General features: G+C 43.7%; 9 protein-coding genes across 9 annotated transcripts; 5 read left to right on the top strand and 4 right to left on the bottom strand.

The window, feature by feature from the left end:
* Positions 1-9,902: 9,902 nt before the first annotated feature.
* On the bottom strand, positions 9,903-10,523 carry LOC135752630 (histone H2B-like). The gene has a single exon (XM_065271122.2). It carries the CDS (start codon positions 10,487-10,489, stop codon positions 10,115-10,117), a length of 375 nt encoding a protein of 124 aa, XP_065127194.2. The 5' UTR covers positions 10,490-10,523; the 3' UTR covers positions 9,903-10,114.
* Positions 10,524-11,126: 603 nt separating this feature from the next.
* Positions 11,127-11,646, bottom strand: LOC135752594 (histone H4). Its single transcript, XM_073816052.1, has one exon. It carries the CDS (start codon positions 11,498-11,500, stop codon positions 11,189-11,191), a length of 312 nt encoding a protein of 103 aa, XP_073672153.1. The 5' UTR covers positions 11,501-11,646; the 3' UTR covers positions 11,127-11,188.
* Positions 11,647-12,102: 456 nt separating this feature from the next.
* Positions 12,103-12,622, bottom strand: LOC135752560 (histone H3). The gene has a single exon (XM_065271059.2). The coding sequence runs from the start codon at positions 12,598-12,600 to the stop codon at positions 12,190-12,192; it is 411 nt and encodes a 136-aa protein (XP_065127131.1). The 5' UTR covers positions 12,601-12,622; the 3' UTR covers positions 12,103-12,189.
* Positions 12,623-13,138: 516 nt separating this feature from the next.
* On the bottom strand, positions 13,139-13,690 carry LOC135779313 (histone H2A-like). Its single transcript, XM_065290041.2, has one exon. It carries the CDS (start codon positions 13,580-13,582, stop codon positions 13,196-13,198), a length of 387 nt encoding a protein of 128 aa, XP_065146113.1. The 5' UTR covers positions 13,583-13,690; the 3' UTR covers positions 13,139-13,195.
* Positions 13,691-15,488: 1,798 nt separating this feature from the next.
* On the top strand, positions 15,489-16,219 carry LOC135752612 (histone H1-like). Its single transcript, XM_065271108.2, has one exon. It carries the CDS (start codon positions 15,515-15,517, stop codon positions 16,136-16,138), a length of 624 nt encoding a protein of 207 aa, XP_065127180.2. The 5' UTR covers positions 15,489-15,514; the 3' UTR covers positions 16,139-16,219.
* Positions 16,220-16,901: 682 nt separating this feature from the next.
* Positions 16,902-17,363, top strand: LOC135779312 (histone H2A-like). Its single transcript, XM_065290040.2, has one exon. It carries the CDS (start codon positions 16,923-16,925, stop codon positions 17,307-17,309), a length of 387 nt encoding a protein of 128 aa, XP_065146112.1. The 5' UTR covers positions 16,902-16,922; the 3' UTR covers positions 17,310-17,363.
* A 523-nt stretch (positions 17,364-17,886) lies between these two features.
* Positions 17,887-18,310, top strand: LOC135752554 (histone H3). The gene has a single exon (XM_065271054.2). The coding sequence runs from the start codon at positions 17,900-17,902 to the stop codon at positions 18,308-18,310; it is 411 nt and encodes a 136-aa protein (XP_065127126.1). The 5' UTR covers positions 17,887-17,899.
* A 679-nt stretch (positions 18,311-18,989) lies between these two features.
* LOC135779318 (histone H4) lies at positions 18,990-19,810 on the top strand. Its single transcript, XM_065290047.2, has one exon. It carries the CDS (start codon positions 18,995-18,997, stop codon positions 19,304-19,306), a length of 312 nt encoding a protein of 103 aa, XP_065146119.1. The 5' UTR covers positions 18,990-18,994; the 3' UTR covers positions 19,307-19,810.
* A 186-nt stretch (positions 19,811-19,996) lies between these two features.
* LOC135752588 (histone H2B-like) lies at positions 19,997-20,500 on the top strand. Its single transcript, XM_065271084.2, has one exon. The coding sequence runs from the start codon at positions 20,006-20,008 to the stop codon at positions 20,378-20,380; it is 375 nt and encodes a 124-aa protein (XP_065127156.1). The 5' UTR covers positions 19,997-20,005; the 3' UTR covers positions 20,381-20,500.
* The last annotated feature ends 340 nt before the right edge of the window (positions 20,501-20,840 follow it).

Below are 20,840 nucleotides of genomic sequence, written 5' to 3'. Positions count from 1 at the left end.
TTTTTAATATATTTTTTTTTTAAAAAGGAAGCCAGAATTGCGTTAATATATATACTTTTTGTTAAAAAAAAAATATATACATAATTATGAGAAGTGCCCTTTATTTCACTTGAGCCCCTGCCCCTCAAAATGTCTGTGCACGTCCCTGCACAACAGCACGTGCTTTTTAAACTAGTAATAAATAAACACGTTTATGTTGTCAACTTGCCATGTCATATGCGAAGCACAAAACTTACGAGAGCGGGTTAAATCTTTGCGTGTGAGGGAGAGCTCCCTCACTACCTCCCACACTTTCGTGCGCCTCACGCGCTACCTCCCACACCTCACACGCTACCTCCCACACCTCACACGCTACCTCCCACACCTCACACGCTACCTCCCACACCTCACACGCTACCTCCCACACCTCACACGCTACCTCACACACCTCACACGCTACCTCACACACCTCACACGCTACCTCACACACCTCCCACACCTCACGCGCCCTCTCCCATATCTCCCTCGCTACCTCACACATCTTATGCGTGTCAGGGGAAGCTCACTCGCTACCTCTCACATCTCCCTCGCTACCTCTCACATCTCCCTCGCTACCTCTCACATCTCCCTCGCTACCTCCCACACCTCACGCGTGTCAGGGGGAGCTCCCTCGCTATAGGTATACTTACTAGAAATGTTCGCGTATGCGGACCGCGGTCGTCGGCTACCGCGCGGACCGTCCGCGGGAAGATGACCTTCATTTTTATAGTATACCGTCGTCGAAGACACCATTTGAAGATAAACGTAGGTGTTTATGGTTGCAATAAGCCCTCAACCGGACAGACTGGAGTGATGAAATCATCTGAAAATCTTTAAATAATTTGAATAGAAAATAATTAGAGAAGATATCTGTTGTTCTGTCGAAGTCTGTTCCCTCTGTCTCTTATAGCGTTTTCATCACGTTACGTTTATAATTTATTTAGAAAGATTAAAGTTTCGAATGAGTCCATAATATCAATAATGTTACTATTTATTAAAGTTTTCATATTTTTTTCGTTTTCTATTACTTCTTTTTACCTTCTATCTTAGCCTATGTCTTCTTCCTGTTTGTTCTAAATTATGATGTTTAACGTTACTAATAAATATATAAACATAGCACACGCACGCACGCACGCACGCACGCACGCACGCACACACACACACACACACACACACACACACACACACACATTCTGGTTTCCATGTTTTGTGGGGACATTCCATAGACGTAATGCATTTTATACTGTACAAACTGTATATTCTATTCCCAGTGGCGGAGCCAGAGGGGTGTCCAGGGTGGCAGACACCCTTGACATGTCACTGGCCACCCCCGTGTGCCACCCCAAATTTAATGCGCTACTTTCACTTAATCGCTATGTTTATTTTCGACGTGCGGCAGCGCAGCACAATGTTAAAAACAAACATTATGAATATTAACCCTCCCTGTGTTCGCGGCGCAAACTCTTTATTTTTCAATCACTGCGCAAAGAGACTTGGATTACTCTGCTGATTTTGGACATACAGATATGATTTATACATCATTTAAAACGTTAAAGTGTCATTTTTTTGTGTATCTATAAAAACATGTTGTGCTTTTCACAAAATTAAGAAAATATACATAATGCGCATTCTGTTATCTCTCCATCAGTGACGCCTTTTTAAAAACGCGTCAGAAAAATTACTGTAACTTAACGAATACTTTTCATACCATCAAAAGATAAATGTCATGTCTACATAATGCTTGGAATCTCTTTAAAATGATGTAAGTGAAGTCGTACATTGCTAATACTACATGATTTCACTGTATATGCTGGAAGTGTGGTAATTTTCTTGTGGACTGAATAAAGTCTAAGATTGCCAATTCTTATTACAACAAAACCCAGCACCATGTTTTCATTCTTGACTTGATCTGTATATGCTACTGTATGATTGTTAATTCGACTGGATTGCCACATTGAACTTGAAAGCGCGACGCGCATATCCGATAGTGCGCCTGCACAGGCAGAGCATAAACGACTTCATGTTCGCGTCTTTTTGGCTTAAACGGACAAATGCTCATATGTCAAAATAGCTGTCTTGGTGATTTTCATAGTAAACATTTGGTTACTGTACGTCTTAAACGAATAAACATTTTATTGCATTCGGTCTTAGCCTAACCTGTTGAAGTCTCTCTGTCATTAAAGTTAATTAAATATCAAAAGAAAAAAGAAAACTTTTGCATCTTCTGTATCTTCGTAAATAAAGATTAATCCAAACATCCTTTGTGTTGAGCTCTGCTATCTGAAGTAAGATTAAATAAGTAAGTAAAATTCTGTCATCATTTTTACATCCTTATGTTGTTCTAAACCTGTACGAATTTATTTTTTTCTGATGAACACAAAAGAAGATATTTTAATAAATGATGGTATGCACACAGCTGTAACCATTGACTTCCATAGTAGGAATAAAAACAACATGATGGAATTCAATGGATATACACCATTAATTGTGTGCTTACCATCATTTATCAAAATATCTTCTTTTGTATTAATTAAAATAAAATACAGGTTTAGAACAACATAAGGGTGAGTAAATGACAGAATTTTCATTTTTGGGTGAATCCCTTTAACAGACAGTAAATCAGATGTAAGAAATACAGTAGAAAAATTTAAAATTCACCCTTATTATGTTTACATCTAATGCGATCATTTATGCTTTCTTGATACATGGTTACACGTCATTTTATTTTATGGTCTATGGACCCCCTAAAGTAGCTTTGGCCACCCCCTGGCCACCCCAATAAAAAAATTCTAGTTCCGCCATTGTCTATTCCCCTTACCTACCCCATTCCCTAACCCCAACCATCACAGAAACCCTTCTGCTACTTCACATTTTCAAGAAACATCATGTTGTTTGATTTATAAGCTAGTTTCCTCATGGGGACATCAAAATGTCCCCACAAGGTCACAAAAACACTGGTATTCCTATCTTTGTGGGGACAATTGGTCCCCGCAACGTGATAATTACCAGGTACACACACACACACACACACACACACACACACACACGATGTAAAGTGTTAATAATATATAAACAGGCCTATACAAATTAATTTGTATGTAAACATAATAGTTTTAGAACAAACACGTAGGCTAAACATATAAGGAAGAAATTGAAAACAGGAAATGATGAAATATTTAATAAATGATATTAATACATGATAGTACTGCTCTTATAAGTACTTCAGCGATTCATACTGTAAAAATAATTGATTTACCAATAAAGAACAATACATATACATTACATACATGCACACATCAGTAGCCAAGCCATTTAAACTTTTAATTTATTTAAAAAATAAATGTAACTTGATGAAAACGTTATAAGAAACATTACACTTAAGAGAAATATAGGGGAAACATACTCCTACAGAACACAGGATCCATAAAAATAACAGTTTAACGCTAAAACACCCCTATTGCGGAGCTGTCACCAGTTGGGCTCCGGCCACAAAAAACGTCATCTCTGTTTGCAAACACGCAAAAGGTCTATAAAAAATAATTTGTGCACTACATTAGTTAGCAATTATTTATTGTTTGCGCTTTTTGTGATGGCTGTTGAATAAGTATAATGATATATTTTTTTCTGCTGGAGCAGATTGTGAAGAAATATGATGGTTCAGTATTTTACTTATTTTACAGGATCTTTGTTTCTTACCATAGTTGTAAAAGTATTCAAAGCCATAGCCATTATTTTACCCTGCAGTTCAACTTTGTAAACCTGCGAATTCTTCATTAAATGAACATTATTATGTAAAGGATATTGCGGTGTGGACATTGCTTATTCCAATTCAAGCTAACATATTAATTAGTCTCTCTCATGTCTAATAAGCCCGCTCTCTTCCCAGTTCTGGGTGATGATATGTGTTTAGATGGGGTTCATTTTGCTTATAGGCCGTCTTACATGTGACATCAAAGTACCGTAAGCTTGATGTCATACGCCATTTATACATTTGTTTGAGCTATGATTAAAAAAAAATAAATATTTTCTCATTTTATTTGGTTCATCTTATTTTAGTGGGTAGACTAAGTATCTTATGGCTAAAATATATTTTATTTTAATTCATTTAATTTTAATTCATTTAGCACATTTGCATCTGATGTTTCGGGGCGCAGAATCAGGCACAAATGGGTTAAACAATATTTGGAAACATGGAAGCCTCCACACCTCGCTAATCTTAAAGTATTGCCGGTAGGTGCCCTCCCAAGTACTTGGACAACAAAATGCAATTCATCTTCTGTAAATTATTTACAAATGGCCATCTCTAACATACTTGGTTGCACGCGTGTCTGAACTTTCATAAACCAATATAAGTCATGAATAAATAATAATAAAACAAGTCTCACATCAAGAGCAAAATTTTTTTTTGACAGAATGCAACAGAAACAGCCTAACAACCATCAATAATACCGACTTAACACACAGAGAAAGCGCGTGAGAGTGTGGAAGGTGGTGCGTGAGGTGTGGTAGGTAGCGAGGGAGATGTGGGAGATAGCCCATGAGATGTGGGAGGTGTGTGAGGTAGCGAGGGAGATGTGGAAGATAGCCCATGATATGTGGGAGGTGTGTGAGGTAGCGAGGGAGATGTGGGAGGTGTGGGAGGTAGCCCATGAGATGTGGGAGGTGTGTGAGGTAGCGAGGGAGATGTGGGAGATAGCCCATGATATGTGGGAGGTGTGTAAGGTAGCGAGGGAGATGTGGGAGGTAGCCCATGATATGTGTGAGGTGTGTGAGGTAGCGCGTGAGGTGTGAGAGGTAGCACGTGAGGAGTGGGAGGTGTGTGAGGTAGCGCGTGAGGTGTGTGAGGTAGCGCGTGAGGTGTGGGAGGTAGCGAGGGAGGTGTGTGAGGTGTGTGAGGTGTGTGAGGTAGCGCGTGAGGTGTGGGAGGTAGTGAGGGAGGTGTGTGATGTAGCGCGTGAGGTGTGGGAGGTAGCGTGTGAGGTGTGTGAGGTAGCGAGGGAGGTGTGTGAGGTAGCGAGGGAGGTGTGTGAGGTAGCGTGTGAGGTGTGTGAGGTAGCGAGGGAGGTGTGTGAGGTAGCGAGGGAGGTGTGTGAGGTGTGTGAGGTAGCGTGGGAGGTAGCGCGTGAGGTGTGTGAGGTAGCGAGGGAGGTGTGTGAGGTAGCGAGGGAGGTGTGTGAGGTGTGTGAGGTAGCGCGTGAGGTGTGGGAGGTAGCGAGAGAGGTGTGTGAGGTGTGTGAGGTAGCGCGTGAGGTGTGGGAGGTAGCGAGGGAGGTGTGTGAGGTGTGTGAGGTAGCGCGTGAGGTGTGGGAGGTAGTGAGGGAGGTGTGTGAGGTGTGTGAGGTGTGTGATGTAGCGCATGAGGTGTGTGAGGTAGCGTGTGAGGTGTGTGAGGTAGCGAGGGAGGTGTGTGAGGTAGCGAGGGAGGTGTGTGAGGTAGCGTGGGAGGTGTGGGAGGTAGCGAGGGAGGTGTGTGAGGTGTGTGAGGTAGCGTGTGAGGTGTGTGAGGTAGTGTGTGAGGTGTGGGAGGTGTGTGAGGTAGCGCGTGAGGTGTGGGAGGTGTGGGAGGTGTGGGAGGTAGCGAGGGAGTGTGTGAGGTGTGTGAGGTAGCGTGTGAGGTGTGTTAGGTAGTGTGTGAGGTGTGGAAGGTGTGTGAGGTAGCGCGTGAGGTGTGTGAGGTAGCGCGTGAGGTGTGTGAGGTAGCGCGTGATGTGTGGGAGGTAGCGAGGGAGGTGTGTGAGGTAGCGCGTGAGGTGTGTGAGGTAGCGAGGGAGGTGTGTGAGGTGTGTGATGTAGCGCGTGAGGTGTGGGAGGTAGCGTGTGAGGTGTGTGAGGTGTGTGAGGTAGCGCGTGAGGTAGCGTGTGAGGTGTGTGAGGTAGCCTGGGAGGTGTGGGAGGTGTGGGAGGTATTGAGGGAGGTGTGTGAGGTGTGGGAGGTAGCGCGTGAGGTGTGGGAGGTACGAAAATTAACCATGGTTTTACTACAGTTAAAACCAAAAAAACATGGTTACTGTAGTAAAACCATAGTAACTCCAAAATAACAATGGTTTTGACAATCTTGTTTTTAAAAACCATAGTAAAACCATAGTTAGTGTAGTAAAACCATGGTTTTGCTGATAGTAATAAATACACCAAAAAAAACATGGTTACTACACTTTTACCACAATATAACCATGGTTAATTTTCGCAAGAGGTAGCGCGGGAGATGTGGGAGATAGCCCATGAGATGTGTGAGGTGTGTGATGTAGCGCGTGAGGTGTGGGAGGTACGAAAATTAACCATGGTTTTACTACAGTTAAAACCAAAAAAACATGGTTACTGTAGTAAAACCATAGCAACTCCAAAATAACAATGGTTTTGACAATCATGTTTTTTTAAAAACCATAGTAAAACCATAGTTAGTGTAGTAAAACCATAGTTTTGCTGATAGTAATCAATACACCAAAAAAACATGGTTACTACACTTTTACCACAATATAACCATGGTTAATTTTTGTAAGAGGTAGCGCGTGAGGTGTGGGAGGAAGCGAGGGAGGTGTGTGAGGTGTGTGAGGTAGCGCCTGAGGTGTGGGAGGTACGAAAATTAACCATGGTTTTACTACAGTTAAAACCAAAAAAACATGGTTACTGTAGTAAAACCATAGTAACTCCAAAATAACAATGGTTTTGACAATCATGTTTTTTTTTTAAAAACCATAGTAAAACCATAGTTAGTGTAGTAAAACCATGGTTTTGCTGATAGTAATCAATAAACCAAAAAAACATGGTTACTACACTTTTACCACAATATAACCATGGTTAATTTTCGCAAGAGGTAGCGCGGGAGATGTGGGAGATAGCCCATGAGATGTGTGATGTAGCGCGTGAGGTGTGGGAGGTAGCGTGTGAGGTGTGGGAGGTAGAGCGTGAGGTGTGGGAGGTAGCGAGGGAGGTGTGTGAGGTGTGTGAGGTAGCGTGTGAGGTGTGTGAGGTAGTGTGTGAGGTGTGGGAGGTGTGTGAGGTAGCGCGTGAGGTGTGGGAGGTGTGGGAGGTGTGGGAGGTAGCGAGGGAGTGTGTGAGGTGTGTGAGGTAGCGTGTGAGGTGTGTTAGGTAGTGTGTGAGGTGTGGAAGGTGTGTGAGGTAGCGCGTGAGGTGTGTGAGGTAGCGCGTGAGGTGTGTGAGGTAGCGCGTGATGTGTGGGAGGTAGCGAGGGAGGTGTGTGAGGTGTGTGAGGTAGCGTGGGAGGTGTGGGAGGTAGCGAGGGAGGTGTGTGAGGTGTGTGAGGTAGCGTGTGAGGTGTGTGAGGTAGTGTGTGAGGTGTGGGAGGTGTGTGAGGTAGCGCGTGAGGTGTGGGAGGTGTGGGAGGTGTGGGAGGTAGCGAGGGAGTGTGTGAGGTGTGTGAGGTAGCGTGTGAGGTGTGTTAGGTAGTGTGTGAGGTGTGGAAGGTGTGTGAGGTAGCGCGTGAGGTGTGTGAGGTAGCGCGTGAGGTGTGTGAGGTAGCGCGTGATGTGTGGGAGGTAGCGAGGGAGGTGTGTGAGGTAGCGCGTGAGGTGTGTGAGGTAGCGAGGGAGGTGTGTGAGGTGTGTGATGTAGCGCGTGAGGTGTGGGAGGTAGCGTGTGAGGTGTGTGAGGTGTGTGAGGTAGCGCGTGAGGTAGCGTGTGAGGTGTGTGAGGTAGCCTGGGAGGTGTGGGAGGTAGCGTGGGAGGTGTGGGAGGTATTGAGGGAGGTGTGTGAGGTGTGGGAGGTAGCGCGTGAGGTGTGGGAGGTACGAAAATTAACCATGGTTTTACTACAGTTAAAACCAAAAAAACATGGTTACTGTAGTAAAACCATAGTAACTCCAAAATAACAATGGTTTTGACAATCTTGTTTTTAAAAACCATAGTAAAACCATAGTTAGTGTAGTAAAACCATGGTTTTGCTGATAGTAATAAATACACCAAAAAAAACATGGTTACTACACTTTTACCACAATATAACCATGGTTAATTTTCGCAAGAGGTAGCGCGGGAGATGTGGGAGATAGCCCATGAGATGTGTGAGGTGTGTGATGTAGCGCGTGAGGTGTGGGAGGTACGAAAATTAACCATGGTTTTACTACAGTTAAAACCAAAAAAACATGGTTACTGTAGTAAAACCATAGCAACTCCAAAATAACAATGGTTTTGACAATCATGTTTTTTTAAAAACCATAGTAAAACCATAGTTAGTGTAGTAAAACCATAGTTTTGCTGATAGTAATCAATACACCAAAAAAACATGGTTACTACACTTTTACCACAATATAACCATGGTTAATTTTTGTAAGAGGTAGCGCGTGAGGTGTGGGAGGAAGCGAGGGAGGTGTGTGAGGTGTGTGAGGTAGCGCCTGAGGTGTGGGAGGTACGAAAATTAACCATGGTTTTACTACAGTTAAAACCAAAAAAACATGGTTACTGTAGTAAAACCATAGTAACTCCAAAATAACAATGGTTTTGACAATCATGTTTTTTTTTTAAAAACCATAGTAAAACCATAGTTAGTGTAGTAAAACCATGGTTTTGCTGATAGTAATCAATAAACCAAAAAAACATGGTTACTACACTTTTACCACAATATAACCATGGTTAATTTTCGCAAGAGGTAGCGCGGGAGATGTGGGAGATAGCCCATGAGATGTGTGATGTAGCGCGTGAGGTGTGGGAGGTAGCGTGTGAGGTGTGGGAGGTAGAGCGTGAGGTGTGGGAGGTAGAGCGTGAGGTGTGGGAGGTAGAGCGTGAGGTGTGGGAGGTAGCGTGTGAGGTGTGGGAGGTAACGCGTGAGGTGTGGGAGGTAGCGTGTGAGGTGTGGGAGGTAGCGTGTGAGGTGTGGGAGGTAGCGCGTGAGGTGTGGGAGGTAGCGCGTGAGGCGCACGAAAGTGTGGGAGGTAGACCTGTTCGAGTCGTGACTCACTCGGATCTTTAACCCGGATCTTTAAATTAACTCATGAGTCGCGAGTCTCTAGTGTCATTAACCCGGATCAGTTGAGTCCTACAACAATTCAATGTAAAACCATAAACAGCGCCACCACACACACAAACCTCTTTCAACATTATTGATGAGACTTCGCTCGCACTACAAATCCACTCGTAACCGGCTGATCTGCGCGAGAATTGACCCGAGATTCTCACTCAGAGCCGGAAACATTGCAAACTCGAGAGACCCATGGATCCGCGCGAGCCGCGAACTGACCCGAGATTCTCACCCAGAGCCGGAAACCATGCGGACTCCAGAGACATGCGAATCTGCTCTGACTCGAGAGTCTCTCAACTCGTAACCGGCTGATCCGTAACCGACTGATCCGTAACCAGCTGATCCGCCGGCTGATCCGTAACCGGCTGATCTGCGCGAACTGTCTCTCCGGCTCTGAGGGCTACAATAGCAGGACAGTTTTATTCTATATTTTCTCTATATTATTATGCTATTGTTATTAGGCTTCTTTTTTAAATGGTTGACCATACACACCAAACCTAAAACCTATAAGCATGTTATTTCAGAAGTGAAAGGCTTTTGTTATGGATTTGCTTTTGAGGATACTTCAGTCGCTCTATAGATCCACTAACCGGCTCCGGCTGATCCACGCGAATCAGCCGGTTAGTGGATCTGTAGAGCGAGTCTCATGTCCATGGTCTGCGAGTCTGCAATGTTTCCGGCTCTGAGAATCTCGAGTCGCGTGGATCAGCTGGTTACAAGTGGGTCTGTACTGAGTTTCCTTGGCAATTTAGCAATACTGACTCAAATGACTCAAGTGAATCACACAACCCGGATCACTTTAGTGAGTGACTCACAATAACCCGGATCCTTAAAAGGAATCGAGTTTGCCAGGCCTAGTGGGAGGTAGTGAGGGAGCTCTCCCTCACACGCAAAGATTTTACCCCATCTGAAACTTACTGAACGTAAACATGAACAAATCCTCACTGTAAACACGACAATGTTATATAATATCACCATTTAAACCTTATTAATTCAATATTTGTAGAAACGGTGTAGAATTTACAATACGTGTGTAATTACATCCAATACAAATATCAGAAACTCTTTTCTAGAAACAGTGGGTGGCTCTTAAAAGAGCCTTTGGGTTCAGATTGGGTACTCTCGGCTTTACTTGGAGCTCGTGTATTTGGTGACGGCCTTTGTTCCCTCAGACACGGCGTGTTTGGCGAGTTCACCGGGCAGCAGGAGACGCACGGCTGTCTGGATCTCTCTCGAGGTGATGGTGGAGCGCTTGTTGTAGTGAGCGAGACGAGAAGACTCACCGGCGATGCGCTCAAAGATGTCGTTGACGAAAGAGTTCATGATGCCCATCGCCTTTGAAGAAATGCCGGTGTCGGGATGAACCTGCTTCAGGACTTTGTACACGTAGATGGCGTAGCTCTCCTTCCTGGACCTCCTGCGCTTCTTTCCACTCTTGGCGGCGCTCTTGGTGACGGCTTTCTTTGAGCCCTTCTTGGGCGCGGGCTTTGCTGGCTCAGGCATGATGATGCTTCAAATCTTGAAACAAGAAACTGAATAATCGAGCGATAACGTGCAGGGTTATTTATCCCCAGCTCTATGTAAATGTTCAGCAAACACCGCCCGTGCTCTGATTCGATGTCTTTGTTGACCCAACCCCTAAAATGTTTCTATTGGTCAGCTCAGAGTTTGACGGGACTGAAGGAGAGCCAATAAAAGACGTCTTCCAGCAGCATCGTGTTTGAAACAGACCCTCCCCCACAAGATTCAGTTTCCTTTGTTTCATTTCCCGCTCTTTTTCTTTGGTTTGATTTTCTGCACAAGGAAATAAGCGAATGTTTATATAATTTCTTATAAGTTTGGTTGATCAAAAAGCTTTATTTTAATTGTTCAGCACGGTGTTACGAGAACACTAATACACAATTAAGTCAATTTAAAGCGAAATCATCGTTTCATTGGAAGTTATAGTCTAAAAGTTATTTTGTAAATTAAAAAACGATTATCCATTCCACACGCCTGAGATGTTCCTGAACAGAAAGTATGACTACAATGAATAATGTTTATTTCTAAATTGAGCAAACAATGTGTGTATTTTCATCCATAATTATGTTTATCTGAAATACACATGAAACAAAACAAAAATGTTTTGAACGTTCAGCTCTTTGTGTGATAATGTGGGTGGCTCTTAGAAGAGCCGTTGGGTTTTGTTTTTCTTTTAATCGTTTAACCTCCGAAACCGTACAGTGTGCGTCCCTGTCTCTTCAGCGCGTACACGACATCCATAGCGGTGACGGTCTTTCTCTTGGCGTGCTCGGTGTAGGTGACGGCGTCACGGATAACATTCTCCAGAAACACCTTCAACACACCGCGGGTCTCCTCGTAGATAAGCCCGGAGATACGCTTGACACCACCACGGCGAGCGAGACGACGGATGGCGGGTTTGGTGATACCCTGGATGTTATCACGGAGAACCTTACGATGACGCTTAGCGCCTCCTTTTCCGAGTCCTTTACCGCCTTTGCCTCTTCCAGACATGATGAACAAAGATCTCTCTACGAAACACAGAAGTAATACTAAAATGGTGCACGGAATGACTTTTACGTTTTCCTACAGGACCTGGTAGAAACACACACTCAAAAGGGCGGTGTCAGCAGCGCGTCACGTATTACGTTTCCTTTGCAGTTCGCGGCTCCGCCCCCTCACTCAGGCCTTCGGTAAATCGCTTCATATTGTAACTATTCAAAGAATCCTTTTAAAGATTCCCAAAGATAAGTATTCTAAAGGAAATATAAACTAGATTCCACTAATGACCGGGGTATTGCAAAAGAGAAAACATTCATGCACACGGATCTCTTAACGCTTAATGTTGATATTATGTCGTCATAGAAGGAAAAATATCACTGCTGAATTAAATGGAAGACGGCACAGAAACTCTGCATTTGGATTATGATGTGAATTGGTTTAAAAGTGGGGATTTATAGGTGGAATATCATCTGGCAGAAAGGTTAACAATTTAACAGCGTTTATAGCATTAGATTCTGAAAACAGGCACGGAATAAAAGCATTCGTGTTAATGGTAGTTCAGGAAGTGTTTGAAACGCTTATGAACTTCAGTTTTTGCTTAAGTTGTGATTACAACGCTCTTTCACTACAGGAAATCGTGTCTTTTAAGTGGATTGGGTGGCTCTTAAAAGAGCCGTTGGGGTTAATGTTGTAATGCGGTCTTAAGCGCGCTCTCCGCGGATACGGCGGGCCAGCTGGATGTCTTTGGGCATGATGGTGACTCGCTTGGCGTGGATGGCGCACAGGTTGGTGTCCTCGAACAGACCGACCAAGTAAGCCTCACTGGACTCCTGCAGAGCCATGACAGCAGAGCTCTGGAAGCGCAGATCCGTCTTGAAGTCCTGAGCGATTTCTCTCACCAGACGCTGGAAGGGAAGTTTGCGGATCAACAGCTCGGTTGATTTCTGATAACGGCGAATCTCTCTCAGAGCCACGGTGCCGGGCCTGTAACGATGAGGCTTCTTCACTCCACCGGTGGCCGGGGCGCTCTTACGGGCGGCTTTAGTAGCGAGCTGCTTCCTTGGGGCTTTGCCTCCAGTAGATTTACGAGCGGTCTGCTTGGTTCTTGCCATTGCTGCTGATGTCTCCTGTGCGTTCTTAACGGAACAATGTCTGTTGGGTCCCTGCTGCCCGCTTTTAAGGACTAAAATTCGAACTACGTCAGCGAAATAGGGATATGTGATTGGCTAAGAAGTGACGTCTGCCCACGACACGGGACCAATGGCTGCGCGATATCGGTTCAAAAGATAATGGCGGGAGAGTGCGCTTACTTTGTTCTGTGATTTCACAGATATGTTTTAAAACGTATGATAGGATTACAACAACGATAGGATTTAGTCGATATTTCCCATTTAACTTTCATTGTATATTCAAACGTGTGCACTGTGCAGCAATATGTGCTCACATATTGTGCCCCTTTGTACATCAAATACTAATGTACGTTTTGTCCCTTATCCATGTTTCTCTATTTATTGTATTGGTCTGCACTACACAAACTGCTTATAAACATGTAGTATCAACAATAAAGAAAATTCTGATATAGTACTCACATTTACAAGCACTATTTTATAAGCTTTCCACTTAAGAATATTAAATCATGTCACTCTTTTATGGATCGAGTGGGTGGCTCTTAAAAGAGCCTTTGTGTTTAAGTGAACTTGTGTTCGTTTATTTGGTCTTGGCGGGCTTCTCGGTCTTCTTGGGCAACAGCACAGCCTGGATGTTGGGCAGCACGCCGCCCTGAGCGATGGTCACACCGCCCAGAAGTTTATTCAGCTCCTCGTCATTGCGCACCGCCAGCTGCAGATGACGGGGAATGATGCGAGTCTTCTTGTTGTCACGAGCGGCGTTTCCGGCCAACTCCAGGATCTCAGCGGTCAGATACTCGAGCACTGCGGCCAGATAGACGGGAGCACCGGCACCGACACGCTCAGCATAGTTGCCTTTACGGAGAAGTCTGTGAACACGGCCGACGGGGAACTGCAGTCCAGCTCTGGATGAGCGAGTCTTGGCCTTCGCTCTCGCCTTACCGCCGGTTTTACCTCTGCCGCTCATTTTAGTTCTGATTCAACAAACACAAACTCAGAAGAGAAATGTAAGTCCTGCAGCTGGAGCCTCTCGTATTTAAACCCGTCTGTCAGTCGCCTATTGGTTGGATTCTGTTAAACCTGTAAACCAATCAGTAAACTTCCCTCCAAACTTCAACCCCACCCCTTCAGTCTGTCTCCCTCTTATACAATACAGTTGTCTATTCAGGAATGAAATTAATATTAATTAATCAAATATTAAAATATAAACCCAAAACTAATTTCATGCACTTTGCTGTGATTGCGTATTCAAGAAAACAGATTAATCATACCCTCACAAAAGTAAACGATGTTTTTTTGTATTAACATTTACTATAGTAACCAAGACTTTTTTTGATGAAGATGGTTAATTTCAATAAGGGTAGTTTCACATAAGCACCACAAAACACTGGCCTTTGAATCGATTTAAATCTAAATACTTATATACCAAATACTTAACCACGACCGCACATATTCATTTAACCTTCCCAAGTTTTGGAAACTCTTTCATGAGGTTTTGGGTGACTCGAAAAACGAGCCATATGACGTCACATACTGATAAAATTATACAGTTTTAAAGTTTTATGAATGGGGTGGCCTTGTAAAATTGCTCTGGATAAAACAATCTGCCAAATGAAATTGTTAAGTTTGCTTGTTTAATAAAATATAATTAATGTTTTGATGTTGTCATTCTTCTTTAAAAGTGTCTGGTTTATACCATACAGGGCTTTAAAAATAATTATACCACAGAAGATTGTTAAGACCAGTGACCAGTTGCATAAACATAGCCGGTTAGTTAAGACTGTGTCTTAAGAACTAGTCTGACCGGCAAGAAATTAGTTAAAAGTAATCAGTTTTACTTTTCAGACTGCAATGAGATTAATGTTATGATCTGAAGAAAAAAAATATGGCTAACTTATAAGACTAGTCTAAACAGTTTATGCAACCAGCCATTGGACCTAAAAGGATATTAAGCTGTATTTAATGCTCATCGAGTTACAGGCATCACCACTGAAATGCAACAAGGGTTGTATGAGATCTAAAGATCTCTGTGTGAAAAAATCAAATAATGATGTCAGCATCTTTTCAAAGTAAACTTTTGCTCATAATCCTTCCCCTTGAGATAATAGTGGACATTGCAGTGACTATTATGATGTGTAATGTTATGGCTTTCAATCATCAGAATTTGAGCTGGTAACCTCTGGTTGAGTTTGCATGCAACGAATAGCAGGAGGACGCATGCCAGTAATGCCACAGATATGTCCGTATTGCTCATTTACATGTTCTGCTTAGTAATCCCGTATGAAATTAATAACATTTCGCTCTGCTTTTACTGCTCGACTAGTGTTAATATAACAAACGCATATATTAATAAAACCGAGACATATAAAACAAATGCAGCGTGAGAGGTAGCGAACATCTGTGTTTTAGGCTGGTCAAAACAACTGGTGTTTGCAACGTTCCACGAGTCCCTGAATGTTTTTTATTTCACGCAAGTGTTTTATTAACATAAGTGTTAAATAACAAGAAAAAGCTTTTGGTCTACCATCAGAGTTTGCCGATATAAATCACGTGAAATCTGTCCGCTGCTTTTTCCAGAGACCGATGCTCGCCGTGGATTTGATCGGATTGTGACAAAATAAAGAATTTACTTCCGTGAAGTTTGGTCTGTAAATAAAGCTCTGAATCTCAGCTCTGTGTTCGCGTTGTTTTCACCTCGCTAAACTTCTTAAACATCCCGTTTTTTGTTCGATATTTCAGAGGAGAAAACACAGTCGGTGGTGACTCGAGAAGGCGCGCAGTCACAGACAGATTGAGTCTATAAGGTTCTCATGTGTTGTATAAGCGCGCGGCGCCTCTCGGCAGTCCAGCATTACTGATCGAGTTCAGTTCTTGTGACAGTTCAGATCTATTTAGAAGAATGGCAGAAACCGCTCCAGCTCCAGCTGCTCCACCGGCCAAAGCGCCCAAGAAGAAAACTGCAGTCAAGTCGAAGAAAACGGGTCCGAGCGTGAGCGAGCTCGTCGTCAAAGCTGTGACAGCCTCCAAGGAGAGAAGCGGCGTCTCCCTCGCTGCCCTGAAGAAAGCGCTCGCCGCCGCCGGCTACGACGTGGAGAAGAACAACTCCCGCGTCAAGATCGCCATCAAGGGTCTGGTGACTAAAGGCACCTTGGTTCAGACTAAAGGAACCGGCGCGTCTGGCTCATTCAAGCTGAACAAGAAGCAAGCAGAGACCAAGAAGGCCGCTCCTAAAGCAAAGAAGCCCGCAGCCAAAAAGCCCGCAGCTGCCAAGAAGCCCAAGACTGCAGCAGCAAAGAAGACCGCCGCAAAGAAATCTCCGAAGAAGGCAAAGAAGCCCGCTGCCACAGCTGCTAAGAAGGCGACGAAGAGCCCCAAGAAGGCAACCAAGAGCCCCAAAAAAGCAAAGAAGCCTGCGGCTCCTAAGAAAGCAGCAAAGAGCCCCAAAAAGGCGAAGGTTGCGAAGCCCAAGACGGCAAAGCCTAAAGCAGCCAAGCCTAAAAAGGCCGCACCCAAAAAGAAATAAAGTCACCAGCTGAGGTGTTTTGCTCTGGAAACAAACGGCTCTTTTAAGAGCCACCCACCACCTTACAAAAGAGTTTCTTATCTGAATGTAATGATGTGTTTAAACTATACTGTAGTTTAATTTGAACAGTTAATGAATCCGTGCAACAGTCGATCACGGCTAAGTACTTGGCTGGATCGTTTTCTGATTATTTAGAATTAAAACTGGTTCAAAGATAAGTGTTTGTGGCGCTTAGGTGAAATTACCTATCGGAATTTAACATCATAAAAAATAATAAATGGTTTTGCCAGTGGTAAATTATTACCCCAAAAACACATTATTACAAAAACACGGTTAACTTTTGTAAGTTATGATGAATCTGTTTTCTTGAATATGCAAACACTGCAAAGACATCAATGAAATTCGTTTTGGGATCTTGAATAATTTGCGGCAGCTTAGACACTTCAATCCTGTATTACTGCCCTCCACAGTTAATCTGAAGAACTTCGCCTCGTAGTTTATATCCTCGAATAAAGACCAGTGTGGGGTAAATTAGTTTTGGGTTTAAATTTTAATATTTGTTTAATTAATATTAATTTCATTTCTGAATAGACACCTGTATTGTATAAGGGGTAGACAGACCGAGGGGGTGGGGTTGAAGTTTGGAGGGAAGTTGACTGATTGGTTTACAGGTTTAACAGAATCCAACCAATAGGCGACTGACAGACGGGTTTAAATACGAGAGACTCCACCTAGACTACTTACATTTCTCTCCTGAGTTTGTGTTTGTTAGATCAGAACTAAAATGAGCGGCAGAGGTAAAACTGGCGGTAAGGCGAGAGCGAAGGCCAAGACTCGCTCATCCAGAGCTGGACTGCAGTTCCCCGTCGGTCGTGTTCACAGACTTCTCCGTAAAGGCAACTATGCTGAGCGTGTCGGTGCCGGTGCTCCCGTCTATCTGGCCGCAGTGCTCGAGTATCTGACCGCTGAGATCCTGGAGTTGGCCGGAAACGCCGCTCGTGACAACAAGAAGACTCGCATCATTCCCCGTCATCTGCAGCTGGCGGTGCGCAATGACGAGGAGCTGAACAAACTTCTGGGCGGTGTGACCATCGCTCAGGGCGGCGTGCTGCCCAACATCCAGGCTGTGCTGTTGCCCAAGAAGACCGAGAAGCCCGCCAAGACCAAATAAACCAACACAAGTTCATTTATTCACAAAGGCTCTTTTAAGAGCCACCCACTCGATCCATAAAAGAGTGACATGATTTAATATTTTAAGTGAAAAGCTTATAAAATAGTGCTTGTGAATATGAGTACTATATCAGAATTTTCTTTATTGTTGATACTACATGTTTATAAGCAGTTTGTGTAGTGCAGACCAATACAATAAATAGAGAAACATGGATAAGGGACAAAACGTACATTAGTATTTGATGTACAAAGGGGCACAATATGTGAGCACATATTGCTGCACAGTGCACACGTTTAAATAAACAATGAAAGTTAAATGGTAAATATCGACTAAATCCTATCGTTGATGTAATCCTATCATACGTTTCAAAACATCTGAAATCACAGAACAAAGTAAGCGCACTCTCCCGCCATTATCTTTTGAACCGATATCGCGCAGCCATTGGCCCCGTGTCGTGGGCAGACGTCACTTCTTAGCCAATCACATATCCCTATTTCGCTGACGTAGTTCGAATTTTAGTCCTTAAAAGCAGGCAGCAGGGACCTAATACTCATTGTTAAGTTAAGAACGCACAGGAGACATCAGCAGCAATGGCAAGAACCAAGCAGACCGCTCGTAAATCTACTGGAGGCAAAGCCCCAAGGAAGCAGCTCGCTACTAAAGCCGCCCGTAAGAGCGCCCCGGCCACCGGTGGAGTGAAGAAGCCTCATCGTTACAGGCCCGGCACCGTGGCTCTGAGAGAGATTCGCCGTTATCAGAAATCAACCGAGCTGTTGATCCGCAAACTTCCCTTCCAGCGTCTGGTGAGAGAAATCGCTCAGGACTTCAAGACGGATCTGCGCTTCCAGAGCTCTGCTGTCATGGCCCTGCAGGAGTCCAGTGAAGCTTACTTGGTCGGTCTGTTCGAGGACACCAACCTGTGCGCCATCCACGCCAAGAGGGTCACCATCATGCCCAAAGACATCCAGCTGGCCCGCCGTATCCGCGGAGAGCGCGCTTAAAACCGCATTGTAACCCCAACGGCTCTTTTAAGAGCCACCCAATCCACTTAAAAGACACGATTTCCTGTAGTGAAAGAGCGTTGTAATCACAACTTTAGCAAAAACTGAAGTTCATAAGAGTTTCAAACACTTCCTGAACTACCATTAACACGAATGCTTTCATTCCGTGCCTGTTTTCAGAATCTAATGCTATAAACGCTGTTAAATTGTTAACCTTTCTGCCAGATGATATTCCACCTATAAATCCCCACTTTTAAACCAATTCACATCATAATCCACATGTAGAGTTTCTGTGTCGTCTTCCATTTAAATCAGCAGTGATGTTTTTCCTTCTATGACGACATAATATCAACATTAAGCGTTAAGAGATCCGTGTGCATGAATGTTTTCTCTTTTGCAATACCCCGGTCATTGGTGGAATCTAGTTTATATTTTCTTTAGAATACTTATCTTTGGGAATCTTTAAAAGGATTCTTTTGGGTAATTACAATATGAAGCGATTTACCGAAGGCCTGAGTGAGGGGGCGGAGCCGCGAACTGCAAAGGAAACCTAATACGTGACGCGCTGCTGACACCGCCCTTTTGAGTGTGTGTTTCTACCAGGTCCTGTAGGAAAACGTAAAAGTCATTCCGTGCACTATCGTCTTATTTCTTCTGTGTTTTATAGAGAGAACTCGGTTCACCATGTCTGGAAGAGGCAAAGGTGGTAAAGGACTCGGGAAAGGAGGCGCTAAGCGTCATCGTAAGGTTCTGCGTGATAACATCCAGGGTATCACCAAACCCGCCATCCGTCGTCTCGCTCGGCGTGGTGGTGTCAAGCGTATCTCTGGTCTGATCTACGAGGAGACCCGCGGTGTGTTGAAGGTGTTTCTGGAGAATGTTATCCGTGACGCCGTCACCTACACCGAGCACGCCAAGAGAAAGACCGTCACCGCTATGGATGTCGTGTACGCGCTGAAGAGACAGGGACGCACACTGTACGGTTTCGGAGGTTAAACGAATAAAAGAAAAAACAAAACCCAATGGCTCTTCTAAGAGCCACCCACATTATCACACAAAGAGCTGAACCTTCAAAACATGATTGTTTTGTTTCATGTGTATTTCAGATAAACAGAATAATGGATGGAAATACACGCATTGTTTGTTCAATTTAGAAATAAACATTATTCATTGAAGTCATACTTTCTATTCAGGAACATCTCAGGCGTGTGGAATGGATAATCGTTTTTTAATTTACAAAATAACTTTTAGACTATAACTTACAATGAAACGATGATATCGCTTTAAATTGACTTAATTGTGAATTAGTGTTTTCGTAACACCGTGCTGAACAATTAAAATAAAGCTTTTTGATCAACCAAACTTAAAAGAAATTATATAAACATTCGCTTATTTCCTTGTGCAGAAAATCAAACCAAAGAAAAAGAGCGGGAAATGAAACAAAGGAAACTGAATCTTGTGGGGGAGGGTCTGTTTCAAACACGATGCTGCTGGAAGACGTCTTTTATTGGCTCTCCTTCAGTCCCGTCAAACTCTGAGCTGACCAATAGAAACATTTAAAGGTTGGGCTAACAAAGACATCCAATCAGAGCACGGTCTCTGTTTGCTGAACATTTACATAGAGCTGGGTATAAATAACCCTGCACGTTATCGCACGATTATTCAGTTTCTTGTGTTAAGATTTGAAGCATCATTATGCCTGAGCCAGCAAAGCCCGCGCCCAAGAAGGGCTCAAAGAAAGCCGTCACTAAGAGCGCCGCTAAGAGTGGAAAGAAGCGCAGGAGGTCCAGGAAGGAGAGCTACGCCATCTACGTGTACAAAGTCCTGAAGCAGGTTCATCCCGACACCGGCATTTCTTCAAAGGCGATGGGCATCATGAACTCTTTCGTCAACGACATCTTTGAGCGCATCGCCGGTGAGTCTTCTCGTCTCGCTCACTACAACAAGCGCTCCACCATCACCTCGAGAGAGATCCAGACCGCCGTACGTCTCCTGCTGCCCGGTGAACTCGCCAAACACGCCGTGTCTGAGGGAACAAAGGCCGTCACCAAATACACGAGCTCCAAGTAAAGCCGAGAGTACCCAATCTGAACCCAAAGGCTCTTTTAAGAGCCACCCACAGTTTCAATCAAAAGAGTTTTAGAAGTGAAAATATCAAAGTATGGGGAAAACGTGTAGAACATTAACTACCCATAGTATGGGTATTTAAACACTATATATTATCATGAATATTGACATGAGATACAACTGTAATTACAACTTTACTTTTCATGGTAAGGTTGGTATTTGCAAGGAAATGCTCTACAAATCAGCCACAGTAAAATAAAAAATCCTTAAGTTTAATCAATTTTAATTGTTTCTAGGTTAAAACATTTATTCAACAACACACAACTGTAAGTGACCACAAGTGTTAAAGTAAAGACACTTTGTGCCTACACACAAACGGGGCACTATTCTGTCTATGAAGCGATTTCATGTTTATACACGTTACTCTCACTACTTTTATATAAATATTACCAAACCTCTTTTT

Source organism: Paramisgurnus dabryanus, chromosome 1 (assembly GCF_030506205.2).
Source record: "Paramisgurnus dabryanus chromosome 1, PD_genome_1.1, whole genome shotgun sequence".
In the NCBI taxonomy this organism is placed as follows: Eukaryota; Metazoa; Chordata; class Actinopteri; order Cypriniformes; family Cobitidae; genus Paramisgurnus; species Paramisgurnus dabryanus.
This window is presented reverse-complemented; position numbering and strand designations above follow the sequence as displayed.